We start from the raw sequence: 17,807 nt of genomic DNA, 5'->3' as shown, positions 1-17,807 counted from the left end.
AAAGTCAGCACATTCAAAGTTATACTATTCTGCTAACAACAGTATCAAAATACTTCTGTAAAGGCAAATCATCCACAAAAATGCATTTATTGTACATTCAAATACTTTTCCCCATAATACAAAATAACCTCACAATGTCAGTAGTAAAGGCCACTGTTTGCAGTATATTTTGGATAAATTAAAATGCCATATAAAAAAAAAGAAAAGCATTTTCCAGAATGCAATGAGGTCAGAAAGTGCTGGTGAACTTCTACAACATAAAACTTCAAAATTTAAAAAAACATAATAGAATGTAAAACTAGAAAAATAATTATAACAGGCAAACAAAAAAAAGAAACTTACCAGCTTTAACCAAGGAAAAAACAAAATAATTCACAGGCTTACTTATGAAAGGGAAAACATGGCCATATATGTCACATCTGTATATGGCAAAATTGTAAAATAAACAATTACCAATTTCCCTTTAATTTTTGATATCTAAGTAAGCAAGTATTCAGACCATAAAACATCTGACAAAATGCTGGAATGATAGTCTTTAAATTAAGGTGATAAATTAAATTCATTCTTTTTTACGTCTATGGTCCTAAAAGACAGGTCATTTTGTTATAGGTTTAAACGTGGGCAAACAGGAGGAGGGCAGCACGCAAATTCTCTCAGTATGCTCTGTGCCACATCTACATTATTCTGGGCAATTTCCAGAGCCCTTTTAACTTCTTCGAAGGAGAATCCCTCGCCCATTAATTTAGCTATTTTTGCGTCTACATTCTCTGAACAGTCAGCACTATAAGGTCGTCTGTGATGAATCTCAGGTCCTGTTCTGCGAGGAAGTGGTTTGGGTGGTCTGGCTGGTGCCTGTGGACATTCTGAAAAAAAAACAAAAAAAAACATTTATACACACATATATACATAGTTACACAAATTAAAATCCATTTAAAATGAAAGGTTTATAGTAATGCTTTTAACTTAAATGTTTTTGAGGAACTAATTTTTGACATACAGTGCTTGCTCACTATTGTCAATAGTTTACAATGAGCTTGGGGTACACAATCACTGTGCTGCACTATTAAGCAGTAAGCAAATCACGCACAATAAGAAATATGGCTGTAATACATGTATTTATAAATTAAAAACTATACATAAAATATAAATATTTAGTAGGTCATAGGCAGATCTAAAGAAAAAAAAAAGAATGTGAATGTATTACTGCAATAAAAGCATTCAAAAATAAGAATACCATCTCATCAGGAAGAATACATAAACAGACTAAGTATATAGTGCATTATAATGGCATAATGCATTGATAAAAGTTTCTGTACAAGACCCTAATAGTTGTTTTCCACCTTAAGGGCCCATTCACACCACCTCCAGATCATCTCCAGACCAGATTGTTTCTGGACCTAAAATGTATCCTAATGTTTCCCTGTGCTCTTCTTGGCCTCAGTTCACACCATCGCAGTCAGTTCCAGACCAGACCAGAAAAATACTGCGTGTCACATTGTCAGGTCTGAAACGCACCGGAACGCGCACAAATGCGTCAACAAATGCAACGGAACGCAGCGGGGAAAAAAAACTTTGTCATCACCCCTCAGTCATGAAGGGGTTAAAAGAGACCTGTAAATTTGGAATTTTTGGAAATATAGATAAAATGCAGCCATATTTTGGAGCGGACGAAACATAAAATGTCCAATACATACATAGAACGTCTGTATTTTACCTACATTTATACAACCCATAGGTACTTCAAATTCTATGTAAACGCTAACAATGAACACCCTTTTAGTCTGTTTGAACGCAGCATTAAAAGTGTAGATCCTGACAGAAATCCAGTGCTGCCCTGTGTCCTTGCAGTGTTATCAGGAAGTGTTTTAGGACAATAGAACACCTCTATTTATAGAGATGAGGAGAGGGGAAGGTGATCTGTAGGCCAAACACACCTCTTGTCCTAGGGTGACAAGAGGTGAATGTTTCTCCTCCATAGATACAGTATAGTGAGTAAGTGTCGTCACCCTAGGTCAGGAAATGTGTTAGTAATTGAAGCACCAGGTAAAAATAAAGGGCAAAAACCTGAACAAATTAAAACTAGTACAATCACTACGTGAAAAGTATTTGTATCTGTCTTTTATTATTAATAGACTAATCTCTACATTAGTACCTAAAAAACTAGATGCTTATCCAACGAAACAAAATGAAAATAAATGTTTACACTTGGCTGGCATATATTCATCAGTCAGCACAGAAAACCGGCCTTCTCAAACCATCTCTCATGAAGGTGAATAGTCTTTTCTAGTGATTTTGTTGCAATATACTTTTCACAATGGTAAATGCAAAACGCACTAGAAAATATCATTGATTTTAGTCATCGCCATTCAAGGACAATTGCTGGCTTCACTACAAACTATTTAGAATGATGATTGTGAGAGGATTCAAAGCAATCTCTTAATATATATAATTGTATAATCCAAAGATATACGTGTAAGGAAGAATTGAAGGAGACAAAATTATTATTTTTCTGCAATAAAGCAATATTGTTTTTTTTCCACAGCTATCAGCCAGTTTCCTTTTAAACTTTCATAATCGAACATTTCTGCAGCAATGATTACAGTATGCACTGAAGTCAAGTCAATACACTAGAAAAAAACCCGATGTAAGCATTATGGATTTCTTTTCCTGGTTAAATACATACTTGAAAAATACTTTATTAAAATGGCACTGCAGTTGAGAAATATTTAAACTGCATTGTTCACTGACAAAACCATATTTATATCTATGGACACAATTTTCCAGTGAGCAACTCTTTCCCAAAGAGTTTTCCTCATTATACTTATTTTTAAAAAGTGCCTTAATCAAGTGTGTTCTTGTTCTAAATAAACGTGGAAATGGCGGTTGCTAAGCACGTCCAAGGGAGAGGTGGGAGTCTATGACATGTCAGCATAGGACGTGCTTCTACTGGAACGTTCCTTGTGCGGTGGTTGCCCCTCCTGCAGCCCCCTGCGTCCAGACTACTACTTAAGTGCCATCTCATCACTACATTGTGGGACTCAAACTACATTTAAGTCATTGTGGAATCAGTACTCAAATATTGTAGCTTATATATGCCATATGTATTTCATGGCTGACTTTGTGATGTTTTTGGCTACAGTATTTTAATTGTTATTAATAAAGTTTATTTTGTTTTTAAGTGAAGGCCTTCTTTGCATACCCTAAGGCCTTGTTCACACCAAATGCAGAGCAGATCCGGTCAGGTTTCTGCACACGCACGCTAGTCTTTTAGATGCGTTTTTGACAAATTAGTTTAACATGGGCTTTCAGTGCATTCCAGGCATTTGCATGCGTTTTTGATGCATTTGCAGATCCAGAGCAGGTAAAATAGGGCCTGCTGCAGTTTTTTTACCTGCTCTGGACCTGCACGCTGCGATGTGAACTGGAGCTAAAAATACCATAATAATACATTGGACGCAGTTTTGATCCGCTCTGCACCTGCTCTGAGGTTGGTGTGAACTAGCCCTAAAAGCCCCCACCAGGCTATATGCCTCTTTTGTTGTGTTTGTAAATACACGTGCAAAGTAATCTGAAAGACAGTGCCAGTCACTTGTATTCATTCTTTCTGTATATCATCTAGACTGTACTGGGCTTTTGGTTCATTAACAACCTATCACATGTAACAGATTTCTTACATATACTTTGGAAAAAGTACATGACATCTGAAAAGTAGAGTAAATCAATATATTGCAGTAAACTGAAAATGAGTACTTTCACATAAATAGAAAGTGTCTAACGAGCTCTTGTACCTTTCTATCACTTTATACAGGAGCATATTTTACATGTCGCATGTGCTGAATTATCATATACCACCACTTACTCGAACATTAAAAAAAAAACGTATTCTGCAAAATAATAAAAGCTCTCATTTAAAAATATATACATATATTATAATGCATAATATTGGTTTGATCTTTTAAAGAAAACCTGTTCTTTGTACATGCAGCACAAAGCAAAAGATCTAGTTTAATCCACCCCTAAGGAGCAGCACACCCACCTTTTCTTCACTTTATAATCGCCACACCATGAAGAGCATGTGACTGTGCTAAGCCAATTACCAATCACCAAGCCTGTCACATGGGGAAATTCCATAGCCCTCTAACATATGACCTCAGGGACTCTTAACTCTTAACTTACACAGGGTGGCTTATCTGGCTCCCAGCAGCCGAACAGAGAGGAGGAATAGAAAGAAAAAAGGTATGTGCTACTAGGAAGGGGGGAATTATAGTGAACATTACTGAATTTAGGGCCTTTTTACAGCGGGTCTGTGCATTAATTGGAATGCAGCTACTGTGCATTAGCAGTCGAAGAGATTGCATTGCAATTCATTTAAGTGGTAGGCCCAAACACACCTCCTGCATCTAATGCGCTCAACCCTATACATACACATTGTCAAAGGAGTGTCTGCACCTTTATGTTGTACCAGTGCACTGCTGTTAAATACACAAGCTACTTATAACCATGTCACTTCCAGCAGAGCTAACTTTAATATTGATATATTGGAGGCTGCTTGAAATGCCAGAGAATTAAAATTCCCTTGAACATAGTTCTCTACTAATAATACGTACAAACACGGTCCTATACTAATGATACTACTAATTATACCTATGAACATGGTTCTCTACTAATACTCAACATGGTCCTCCACTAATGATATCTATGAACACGGTATTCTACGAATATTAATGATACCTATGAGCATGGTCCTCTACTAATCAGACCCATGGGCACAGTTTTCTACTAATGAGACCTATGACAATAGTCCTCCTCTACTAATAAGACCTATAAATACAGTCCTAAACTAATGAGACCTCTGGACATGGACCTCTACTACTATTCACATTCACGGAAACGTCATTACTCTTGACAGCTAGGTTAAATACTGTTGCATCACTTACAAAGCTTTATGTTTTTATATAAACTGCCAGTAATATAAATTTCACAAGAGGTTTAAAAAATTCTGATAAAAGGATGATTTACTAAAGTATTACAGTCTTATCACACCACAAAGTAAATTTTCATTTTGCTATAGCTTAGTAAATAGGGTGTAAAACTGTGCCTCTGTTCCTTCGGTAAATCAACCTTGTTGCTGATATAAATTGCACACGGATATTATATGTTCTTTTACTGCAAATCCATGCATAAACACTTTGTACATCTCGTGGTTCCTAACCCCAAGTGTCAGTGACAGTTCAGGTCACTACAGATGATTTATCTGTTGACTACTGATGAATAATTAACACTGCCACCTTCAGGCTATAATGGTAATCTACAATATGATCTATTTAACTGCAAATTGTCAAATGACATGATAAAAAAAAAGGTTTAAGATCCAGTCTGCATAAGTAAAATGTCATAAAAGAACTAGAAATCTACAAATGTAATCCTTTCAATAATATAGTGTCTGGTCAAGGGACCATACCTTGCATCTTGGGAGACAGATGTCAGGAAACCATTTAGGCACAGGCATCTGCTCTCTCTGAAAATTGCCCCAAAATCTTACACGCTGGCAAAGACTTTGCAACCAATACCTTGAGAATGGTACTGTATTCAGGCCTCAGAGAACTACTGTAATTACAACAAATGGCAAGGTTATCGTGCAGGCTTAATATTTAAATAATGGTGCTCTCTTTTTACTATAGCTTCTCTTTAAATGCATGTGGAAGGACTTCAAGACATCTTAATCTTATTTTTTTGTAATGTTGCCAAAGCAACCAGTGAAAAATTTTTCTGTATTGATCTCTAATAACAGGCCTGTTTTCACTATGTTCTTTTGTTTAATATCTTTCTGCAAGTAATTACTCTGTCTCTGCAAGATTAAGAAATGGGAAACAAACAATCTACAATACATTTTAATACAGAGCAAAAATTCCACAGTTTGTCATATGGAGATGTGCGAGCTCATTATTGAAAATGGCAACAGCCTCATTCATGTGAGCAGTAAAACAAAAGCGTACTCAATACAGAACTAGGAAACAAGAAAGCACTATGCAAAAAAAGTATGGTCAAGACATGGCAAAGCACACATTCTTCCTTGTGCGCTTTTGAAGTGTTGCTGTAGCAACTATAGGCAGTCATTCTTGTTTAGGATATGCCACCCACTTCCTAATGTTCAGAGGTATTTCTATGGTTAGTAATACATTCCAATTCAATGACAGTTAAAATTACTATACATTTATATAAATATAAAAAATTAATATTGGAATGAAACCCTTAATTGACATTGACATTATTGTAATAAAATAAAAGCAAATACCTGAGCATGCCGGTAGGTGATCATATTCTTGGGAAAGTCTATTTATTTTGACATCATTTGGTGCTCTTCGAGTCGGTGGTAGAGGAGCTTCTAAACAATGATCTAAAACGTGAAGGATAAATGGTCATGGTAAAAAAGATTTATGGCAAAACAAATAGCCCTGAAACCATTGTCAATAACAGGACTCCAAATTTTTATCAACCCACAAATAGCCCTACGATTTAAAAATTCAGTATTAAAATACTAAAGCTGAGTAGGGACCTTTGCCCATCAGTGCTGTGCAGTACAGTGCCCATCAGCTGCAATTTAATTTACATTTGAATTCACTAAATGTCTATTCACCTCTCCATGACCAAAATATTTTCACTTTAAATATGTACTTCTAACAAAGCACTGTGACCTGAATGATTGGCCTGACCAACTTGCCCTATCATTCCAACACACTGACAGTGTGACAAGGATAAATCATCTGTCTATGACATTTATCAGATTATCTATTTCATTTTCATGAGTAAGCTCTTTTTATTGGGGAATGATTTATTTCAGAATAAGAACACGTAAGAACACGTCATTGTAAAATGTCACTTTGTTTCAATGAACCTGGGAACTCAGGTGATGGTTTGCTTGCTAACAAAGAAAGCAGTTTCTGGAGTAGATACATTTGAATTTTCAAGAACACGGTCTGCTTAAATGTATGCCTATGTAAGCTCATATGACGTTTTCATCACATAACAGGAGTTAATCAATAACCAATGATGTTTTTTCAATGTAATGTTGACATTTTAATGTAATGTTAAAATAATGTTAATGAAATATTTATTTGGTAAATGTCATCATGGACAACCCCTTGTACATTCTTCACTGTATCACATTTTTGTTTTGGGTCATGTAAGACTTTAAAGGTCAACTCCCTTATCTCTAGATGCTCCAACGCATTTTGTTCAATATTTTTTTTAATACTTACCTTTTTCATATGTCTTTAGGCCTGTCAGATGGTGTAGGGTCCTCTTCCTGTTGTCCTCATTGTAGAGTGTTGCTGACATGATGAATTCAGTTCTCTGCATTATTGTACTGAGTACAAGGTGCCATGGTGACACTCCTCACTCAAAGGTAGTGCGTTGAATGATGCTGGGCGTCATTCAAACTGAAACACTGGTGATATCTAGTGGAGGACAGTAGTTAGTGTGGGGGCGGTGTCGGAGTCAGGAGTGGAGAATTGCAGCTTTTTATAAGCATGGCTGGAACCATTGCAACAAGGAACTGGAGTTTACTTTGGCTTAGTGGTATGTGTATGTTAACAAATAAAATGGTTTTCAGATTCTATTACCTCAGGGTCTATATGCCTAATATAAAAAATATATAATTTTTGAAAATTTTGTAAGGAATGCTCATAACCTCTGTTGGATTGTTTTATTTTCCCTCTCTTTTCCATTTGGGAGACTTACCCTCATTTCCTGTCCTCAAGACAGGAAATGAGGGTGGAAATGCCTTGTGGCAACATCTGTCTAATACTGAACATCTTTCACTAGATATTCAGTATTAGACAGATGTTGTCACAACAGGTTTCCCCATTGGAATATTTATTTCTCAACCTTGTTCTGGTGACATCCAAAACATTTTCAATTTCATATCACTTTTGGTACGGATACAGTGGTCACCAAGACAAATAGAGAAGGTGCATTTTTTCCTTAGCAGGGACGCAATAAAAACCTACCCAATTCCCCCCTATAAAACATTTTGACCAGAGAAACACTTTCATAAATCAAAAGAAAGGCCACATGTAGGCATTTCCCTCTTTTTTACACCAGCACAAATAAAATGTACATCCGTGCATTTAGTATGGTGTGATTTTTAACTATTCCTGCTAGTTATAGTTGAATTTTTCATGTGGTTTCCAGCAAGGGCATTTTTCAAAAGGATAAATGCATCAAACAGGCATGAAACAAAATGAAAAAAAACTTAAAGCTGTGAATGGACCTTAAAGTACCGTATTTTTTCGCTCCATAAGACGAACTCCCCCCCCCCCCCCAAAGACGGGGGGAAATGTGTGTGCGTCTTATGGAGGGAATCCCTATTGCCAGACGCCCGGAACATGCAGTTTCGGGCGCTGGGCGAGTAGTTTTTTTGTACATTTAGCTAAATGTACAGTGGGAGCCGCTGCTCGTTTAATACAAGTGATCTATTCAGATCACTTGTATTAAAACCGGGTGGCGGCGAGTCCGGCCCCCCCCCCACTGCGGTTTTCAAGGTCCCCCGCTCCTCTGGAGGAGGTCACGGGATAGGAGCTCACCATAGAGCCCCTAGAGCAGACGAAGTGCGTCCGTTCATCTGCTCTGTGTGATCACTCAGACCGTGGCACCTGTCTCAGCAGTCACTAACTGCAGCTTCTGTCACAGAACCTGTCACAGAACCTGCCTGCGTCCTATGGTCCGGTGCGCCTTATGGAGCGCAAATTACGGTACATTGAAGTCAAATTTGAGAAAACCCCTCTATATGTTGTTATATGTTCCCACTTACACAGCATACCAAAAAATACATTTGCATTTGTGCAGATTTCAGGCTACTCTGAGCAGTTTGAGAGTGACACTATAGTGTCAGACTGAGCTTCCTCTAATTAACAAAATGCCTCGAAGGCTTTAACCCTTTGTTAGCACAGTGTTCAAATCTAGTTTACAACTGATAATAAAATCTGTCAGCACAGCACTGACAGGGTTAACATCAGCCTCCCCTTCACATTTACACAGGGGGAGGCTAGGTAGATCTTTTAAAGTGTATTTCCACTTTTGTAGCCAAATTGGGATAACATCTATTTTATGTTTGTAATATGTTCCCATTCACATAGCATAAGCTAAAAAACATTTTAAAAATGCTTCTTGCCATTTAAATTGCTTTTACTTGGCTTCGTTTTTGTCTTCTTAAAAGGTAACAATTTCTACTTGCTTCTCTTTTTTGTAATGTTTAGGAAGGGCTGTGAGGAGCTTCTGCATTGTATGTTAATGAGAGAAACACAATCCTCAAATTTAAGTCTTTCTATGAGGAGACATCATTGTGAAGGTGCTGAGAAAAATCTGCCTGCAGCAACAAAATATCTAAAGAGGTAAGAATTTTTTAAGAAGTTATTTCTCGGTATGTTGTGTGAATAGGAACACAAACAGAGGGGTTTTCTGAAATTTTACTGCAAAAGTGGAAATATATTTTAAATAGGGATGCACCGATACCGGTATTTTGGTACCGAGTACCGATATTTTTTTTCTGTACTCGCCGATACCAAATACCGAGTACCGTAAGTCCCATTCAGGAAGCCAGGCGGCGTGTAATGACTCGCCACCTGGCTTTTTGATTAGCCGGGAAGCGTGTAAAGACTCGCCACCCGGCTTCCCGATTAACAAGGAAGACGTCCCATGCTTCTCGTCACTATGCTTCTCAGTCATGGAAGCCGGGCGCCGTGTAATGACGCGGCGCCAGGCTTTCTGATTGGCCGGGAAGCCTGCTCCATTCTCCTTTGTCATCAGATGATGAGGGAACATGAAGCCGGCTTCTCGACCAATCAGAAAGCTGGGCAGCACGTCATTACATGGCACCCGGCTTCTGGATTGGCCAGCTTCCCGGCCAATCAGGAAGCCGGGCAGCGTGGAATGACGCGCTGCATGACTTCCTGATACAGGAAGTATAAGGCTAGGCATCAGAGCATTTGGGCGAGTACGAGTACTCGCCCAAATACTCGGTATCGGCACCGATATCGATACTAGTATCGTTGCATCCCTAATTTTAAATAAGTAAAAAGCACTTGAAAAGGTGAGCAGCAATTTTAATTTTTTTAAGTTAAGTTATGCTCAACATATAACAAATGCAACATGGATATCCCAATTTGGCTGCAAATACACTTTAAGACTTAGGGTGTTTAAAAAAGGCAGAGAAACAGATAAGGAGGTGCTTACCACAAGTTTCAAACCACTGCAAGAAAACTGATAAACAAAATCGGTTAGCTGCAGTGGTATCACCTTTACTTTTCCCTTAAGAACTCATCCGTCAAAGTTAGCGTCACTAAAATGCTAAGCAATACCTTTATTTGAAAACATTAACATCTCAAAACCAATGAAGATATAATCTACTTTTTTTAAAGTACTACAAGGACTATGCATCAACTAATAAATATCCAGCAAATTTTATAATGTGGAGCATTAAAAAGATTCATAACCTCCTAGTAAAATAATCTGATGCCTATTACTTGCCAGGAAATTGCTTTCTTATTAGAATACATTCATGCCAAGAGCATACAAGCATTCTTATTCTGTCAAACACCAAAAATATTGTAATGCTAGCAGCATCCTAACTCCTTCCAAGCGCTGCAAAGCAGGAACACACAACAGTACCTTCGAAGGCAGTATTCTGGGCCATGACTTGCTAAAAAATACTTTTTTTGGGGGGGGGGATTCCGCAATAATTTGCATTCTGTATTATATTATTATAAATAAGCAATGAATAACAAATAATAAAAATTGATTGAAATGTACATCAGTATGAGAAATATGTTGTACTTGCTTCATAATATTATCATAGCTTCTGAAAAAATACAGAATGAACAGCCGTACCAGGAAAAAAAAAGCATTAATTCAATAAGCTGCCGCAGTTAACATTCGTTATGCTATCAAGATAATTTTCTTTTCATAAAAATGAATATTGCTTAGGTGTAAATTATTTTTCCAGACAAAATGAACTTTAAAATATTTAAAGCCTCAACATCTCCCATTTTACTTAAAGCTGAACTCTAGATATGGATTAAAGACATAAAATAATGCAGCTCTGTAAATCATTACTGCAACATTAAATGTGTTTTATTTAATGCAAGCAGTCCCGACAAAGAGGGGGTGGAGTATAAAAGAAGCAGCACAGAATCCAATCAATTTGGGTGCTAACAAAAGGAAGGAACATAGGAGTAGTGACAGAGGCAAGCTCATCACTGCACTCTTTCTCCATCCAGTCACCGGCTGGGGTGGGTCCAAGATGATCTGGCCTCAAACAAAGTTGAATGATGCTGGCTGTCATAATGAGGTCTTTCAGTGGTGAAAAATAAGTACTGCAGGGGATAGCTCCGTATTGAAGGTGCCATTAAAAAAGTTTTTTTTAATATTAAATGGGCTATTTTTAGCTTGAGTTCTGCTTTAAAGCTGCACTCCAGTAGCTATAGAAGACACAGATTAATGCAGTTTTTTAATCAATAAATCACTAAATGCATTTGTCTTGAAATTCAAAAAGTTTAAAGTACCTGCATCTGTTTGGTATCAGCCTCCTAAAGTCCTCTGTACAGCAGAGTTTGACTGGGAAGGGAGAAGCTGCACAAGCAGCCAATAAGCTGTTATGCAGTGATCATGCGCTAACAAAAGGACATGCTGAGAGAAGGAGAGAGCAAAAAGGGCAGAAAGGTGCTCATCAGTCTGTACTTTCTTATTCACTATCTGATCACAATCTGGGGGCAGGGACCTACTTGCATTAGTTAGCTGCCTAGAAAAAAAAAATCAGATCTTCTGCTCTAGCAGATAGGGCTGTACTGAGTGACTGGGCTGTCCAAATCTCAAAACTGCATGGACAGAAATAAAAATTCGTAGGCAGGTTTTATTATGATTATTATGATTACTTGATTTTTCAAGCTTACCATTAAAGAGCTGATATTCTTTATAATAATTGTTGAGAATGGAGTTTAATATACAGAAAAAAACACAATAATTGAGGACATAACTTATATGTAATAAACTCAGCTATTTGGTGCAATAAAACCTTTATGTAACCGTTTTCTTTTAACATTAGCTAGTAGAATGTGGTGAGAAAAATAAGCAAATGTTTTGCATTTGTGAATTGACTCAAAGATAGCTACATACATATAGTCATTGTAAAATGTATGTAAATGCATATTTGTTTAGTTTGGGATAAAATATGGCAGGATTAGACACTCTGCCAAGTTTTTACTGCTATGTGCCTGCTCTGTGGATCCACCCCACTATTGGCTCTAGAGACCATTGTCATCAAGACAGAAAGTGTGTTATCATGAGAGCGCTATCACAAATAAAAAAAAAATAATAATAACTTTGCACTCCAGGCTCACCCATGGAGATCAAAATAATATATTACAGAAATAAACATGCAGCGGAACCCCCCACTCCCCCAATATTCTTTACATTCTGTATTTAAAAAAAAGACATACCAGATGGTAGTTAACTAGAATCTCATATCTCATTGAAGCTCCTATAAGGGGTACAGCATTAAAAGATCAACATCTTCCATAAAGTGCTGTACAAACTGTTGGTTCTATCTAAATCCTGTCTAATAATAATACAATAATAATAATAATATAGACAGGACTATATTGAACACTCATACCTGTGTTTCGTGTTTAAGCAATGTGGTGTGTGATTAAGGACTCATTCACACCATGGGCGCTTTTTGTTTTTTTTTCACTGGATGAACACGGGTCTCTGCAAAGGCACACAGAAAACAATTTTCTATGCGCCCTGCTCACACCACAATGGAATGGAGAGGTGCAGATAAATGCAGAATGTCTTTATTTTAAACTCATCCAAGCTCATCTAAAATTTGCTGTGGGTCATAGAAATGAATAAATGTAACTTTGAAATAAAAAAAGAGGTAAACTGCTTTACGTTGTAAAAATCCAAGGCACTGCCCCTCACAGAACGGACACCAGCCTTCACGATTAAATGGAAAAAAATCCTATAAAAGAACCACAATTTTGGCTGTGTAAAACCACTGTATTTTTGCTCATGTCATCTAACAAGCAGGAATTGACTATCACTGAGGGAGAAAGATCTGAAAGCAACCAGCTGCACTTTACAAAATGACAATGTACTTTAAATCTTTTGTCTGTACATGCTGTGCTACCTGCTGCAGAGAACATTTTCCTGAAAAATGAGCAAGGAAGGAGCACAATGTTTAGACTTCTAGTACTATGGGTCGCAATGCCCAGTTAATCTCCTACAGATGTTAAAGGCATAGTCCACCTTGTAGAAAATATTTGTAAATGCACACACATTGTTAAGAGAAAAAATGGTGCATTTATTAATTATTTGACATTGGAGCCTGCAAGTCATTGCAACCGCGATCAGTGCAATGCAGGTGCGATGCACATGCTTCTGCAGGCAGTTCCTCCAGGCCAAAGTCTGTATGGAGGTACAGACCTTCAGTTAGTTATGGAAGTGGATTAAGTAATCATTGCACTAGAAGTATGGTGACATCACCGCACTTGCGCTTGATTGAGATCTAGGAGTCCCTCATGCTGTGATAGGAATGTAGTCTTCCATTCACAGATTTAGTGAATGGATCTGTGAATGGATCAAGCGGCTCTGCAACCATGCACAGCCCTACCATACGAAAAATATACAAGATGCTGTGGAGAGGAGCACCCCGTTATTCAGGTAAAGGAGAGGCAATTAGAGAGTGAGGGGGGCTTAGAAATGCGATCATGGTCTGAAAGGGAGAGTATGCTTTTAAGACAGCGCTGCAATTGGTTGTAGTTCCACAGAAGTTGCATAGCAATGTTGAGAGATGTAGCCCTGCGAACTTGACAGCTGAGAATTAGGTCAGAAAGAAAAAACGTATTGTGGCCTGAAGTAAATGTTTGGCCAAACACACCTTGAATTTCTTGATTCATTGATTCCCTAATTCACGCTAAACGTGGATGGATGAAGCGCCACTGCCAGCTATTATATTCAGCAGCTGCTGAATCAGATTGGATCTGATTGGATGCAGGTCACTGTCAGATGAAAATTTACAGACTGGCTGCTTCGACAAAAGGCTCATTAAAAAATTACCTTTGTCAAGCAGAGGGGTACCAGTAGGGCCACCAACTGCTCGAACTTCAGCTAGTTCTTGATGAAATCTGCTCTGTGTATGGGCAGCTTCAGACATTTCAGGCTGCAAACTAAAATACTCAGTGGTTTACTAAAAATATGCAGAAACAGTCATGCTATGATTTGATTTTTTTTTTAAACTATTATGACAAACATTGATGCATATCCTTTTCTTACTTTTTCTGAACAAGTTGTAGTACTAATCAAAAGTATCTTCCAGCAGCGTGCAAAGTGCCTATTATTTGAGGGGGCCGCAAATACTGTTAAATTGCATTGATGTTGTGCTCTGCTTTGTGGCGAGTTGTGAAAGGCAGACAGCAACGAAAAGGTTAAAATCAGCATTTACTGTACTATCTCTGCTACTCTACTACTATTATCTCTGCGACGACTGTCAATGATGTGCAAGACTGAGATCTTTTAAAACCGAAAATGAATAATCTGCCAGTTTGTAGTCCGCTTTCTATTGCTTCCACAGTCACAGGATATGCAGTTTTTGTGCAAGTTCTGGATAATTTTGCTTGCTAGAGCCCATCAGTTACGCAACTGTGCTTTCCTCTTAATAGGTGCAGGAAGAGAAAGATCATCCCTAAAAAATTTAAAATATTGCAGCTTACCAATCCTTAGATGGCTGTGTTAGTTTTCTTTTTAAGCCTTTTTTTTCACCTGGTGATCCAGCCATTTCTAAGAATTAGTAAGGTGCAATATATTACATTTTTGCTTTTGGGGTTAGATACGCTTTAATGGCTTGTTCACACCACCTGCGTTGGGATGCACTGCTCAATGCAGTTCCAAAAAAAAAAGGAGAGGCCAAATAGCATTATTTACATTTTTAGTATTTAAACGTGCTGCAGGGGGCGATAGGGCCAGCAAAAACAAATTTGTTTCCTGTTGTGGATAAAAAAAAGAACCTCAATGCAGTGCAATGCATTACAAAATGCAACAGTGCTGCAAAAAAGTCAGCGCACGTGCATTTACCAAGTGTTAATGTGTGGGTGGTGAAGCTTTAGAACCCCTGTCAGGGGTTTTAACTGACATTAGGGTCTCCATTAACCCTTTAGCTGCCACTGGCATGTGATAGATCGGTGGTAGTATGGCCCTTTAAACATAAAGCCACCCGGACTCTGTTTACATTTGCAAAGCAGCTACACTATTATTTACAAGGTACCACCCCGCAATGCACAGAGTATTGATATCTGGTGTTGTGGTGTATTTTGTTTTTCATTTTACTGTATATGTGCTTTAGGGTGCCATTTTCCATTAATGGCAATGCACACACATGCCTGCACATTACCACAACACAAAGGTGTGAATCCTTCCTAAACAAACAGTGCCTCATTGTCTTCATCTTTAGTACATACTGTATACACAAAGTGCACATCATACTACAAGTACTTCTAACACTAACATGAATCCATTAATTCTCCATAAGACTTTGCATGGAACTGTTTGGGATGTATTTGAAGTCTTTATAAACCTTCCTAATATGGATTATAATTAGTTCCGCTCTAGTGGTTTCTTATGATGTTTATGTGACCCACAGACAAATCAATTATCTGCTCATTTTACCTAAATAGCTATTAGAAATTCACAAATGTGCAGAAATAAGCACCTTCTTAGTACGTCAGTTTGTGGAAAGTGCCTGTAAAGTGAAGGGAGATTTAATGCAAATCCTAATGTTTTTCAATTTAATGCATGATGGTATCTGACATTCTGGAAAAGAATCAATAAAGTACATCAAATGGAAAAGAGTGGTAATAGTTTTCCCATTTAATCTGTTTGTGGATGACTTTTTATATATATATTTATTCGTTTGCACAACCAATCTTACCCACTGAAGGAAGAAACAGGTCTACGCCTGAATTCGGTCTGCTTCCCGACATGGAGGATTTTGTATGCTCGGTGACGCAGGCACGTGCTGGAGGTGGTGGTGGAGGTGGGGGTTGTGAAGGAGGAAGGCTGTCAAAAGCTTCTTCACCTGTGTGTGGATAGAATTTGTGCATCTTTTAGCTTCATTACCAACATTAAGCACATCTCATGCTGTAACTTCTGCTATAAATCAAAAACTGTATTCCATGACAGCAATAAGCAAGTACAAGAAATACACTGTCTGGAGCCCGAGATGTCAAATACAGATACCATTTCCCATAAGACAAACTCCCCCCATGCCTGAATGTGAGAAAAAGCCATGCAAGTATGAACCTAAGAAAGCAGTTTATTTTTATTGGATGAAGAATCATCGGTTTTATTTTTTTCTGTCACCTTACAGGGACAACACTACAGAACATAATTTCCATTCAATTTGCAAGACACTTATTTTATCTGACATGTAGGAACTATGAGACCACAACATCTCTGGACACTGACATATGGACAGTGCTACAAGGCTGTGCATCAGGACATTGTCATAAAAAAAAAAGTCCTATGTTGGCTCATATCTTGCTGCATGATTATGCAAGGAGACAGTCAACGTTAAAGAAAATCTGGCAGTTTGAAAAATTTTACCTAGTCTGCTCTGACCTCTACTGATATAAAAAGCAAAAGGTAAACTGGTTATTTGCTATAATGTCATACAGGATGTACAAGGGGGATCATCCAACTTGCACCAAAAATAGTACATGTACATAAATCAAAGACTGTTCAAAAAAACAGTACTAGGAATATGCCAGAAAGATGCTACATGACACCCAGCCATAACAAACACGGTTACCATTATCACACTAGTAAAGGAAGTGGTGAAAACAAAACAAGTCAGCAAAATCCAACACAAAAGGCACTAAAGCGATAGAAAGCACTTAAGAAGCGGAGCAAGTCCTATTTTCAGCTGTCAGGAGTCCTTGGAGTAATGTTATCTAATCTCATTGTATTGCTGCAGTTGTGGCTTACGAAAAAGAGGATATAATTTTCCGTGAATCTACCAGCAAAGAAACGGGAAACCTGTTGCCAGATTTAATGCTTTAAGTGATTCGACACATGCGAACATTGTACAGGTGTGATAAGAATAATAAAAAAAAAGGCATTTCTTTAATTCAGCAGTCAAGAGAATCTAAGAAAAGAAAGTAGCTGTTAAAAAAGGAACGGAGCTTCAGAAGCTAAAGCTGTTTAATAAAATGCTGAAGTTAGAAGAGATAGAAGTATGTTGGTGCTGTCAGCTATTTGACCACTTACAGAGAAGCCATTTTGTAATTATTCCCAGCATGTGTAAAGAACACTTGTTGGCAGCACAGTAGAGGGAAATGTTAACAGAGACCTTATTTGCCATCGAAAATGCAGCTCTGGGTGAAGTGCAAATAGACTGAATATAAAATAAGAGCTTACTAAACTGCTCAGTTTTTCCTCTATAAACTATTTATCTCTATGGAAAACTCAGACACCTGTTTGACTAGGTAGCAATACACAGTGGTGTGCTTGCTTTTAATTTAAAGTACTGTTGTGCTCAAAAGTTTGCATACCCTTGGAGAATTGGTAATTTATGTACTATTTTTAAAGAAAACATGAGTGAGCAGGCAAAACACATTTTCTTTTATTTCTTTTGGGATTCATATTTAACTGTAGGTCATAACAGAATGGTAAAATCATAAAACAAAACACGGCAACATATAAAAAAAAATGAAATGACCACTGTTCAAAAGTCTGTATACCCTTAGTTCTTAATA

The 17,807-nt window shown here is 37.6% G+C and overlaps 1 protein-coding gene across 4 annotated transcripts in view; it reads right to left on the bottom strand.

Annotated features, from left to right (window-relative positions):
- Positions 1-534: 534 nt before the first annotated feature.
- Positions 535-17,807, bottom strand: part of CBLB (Cbl proto-oncogene B) — a 180,085-nt gene continuing 162,812 nt past the window's right edge. Inside the window, exons 15-18 of one of the 4 annotated variants that reach the window (XM_018560027.1) lie at positions 15,974-16,133; positions 12,749-12,763; positions 6,296-6,385; positions 535-863 (exon numbers count right to left, since the gene is read on the bottom strand). In XM_018560027.1, the coding sequence (XP_018415529.1) occupies positions 604-863; positions 6,296-6,385; positions 12,749-12,763; positions 15,974-16,133 (525 nt within the window). In that variant the 3' untranslated portion in view covers positions 535-603. Of the gene's footprint in view, positions 864-6,295; positions 6,398-12,748; positions 12,764-15,973; positions 16,134-17,807 lie in introns of all 4 variants that reach the window. The other 3 variants (XM_018560028.1, XM_018560026.1, XM_018560029.1) reach the window with 3 other exon arrangements.

This window comes from Nanorana parkeri, unplaced genomic scaffold (genome assembly GCF_000935625.1).
Source record: "Nanorana parkeri isolate BGI_ZX_2015 unplaced genomic scaffold, ASM93562v1 scaffold427, whole genome shotgun sequence".
In the NCBI taxonomy this organism is placed as follows: Eukaryota; Metazoa; Chordata; class Amphibia; order Anura; family Dicroglossidae; genus Nanorana; species Nanorana parkeri.
This window is presented reverse-complemented; position numbering and strand designations above follow the sequence as displayed.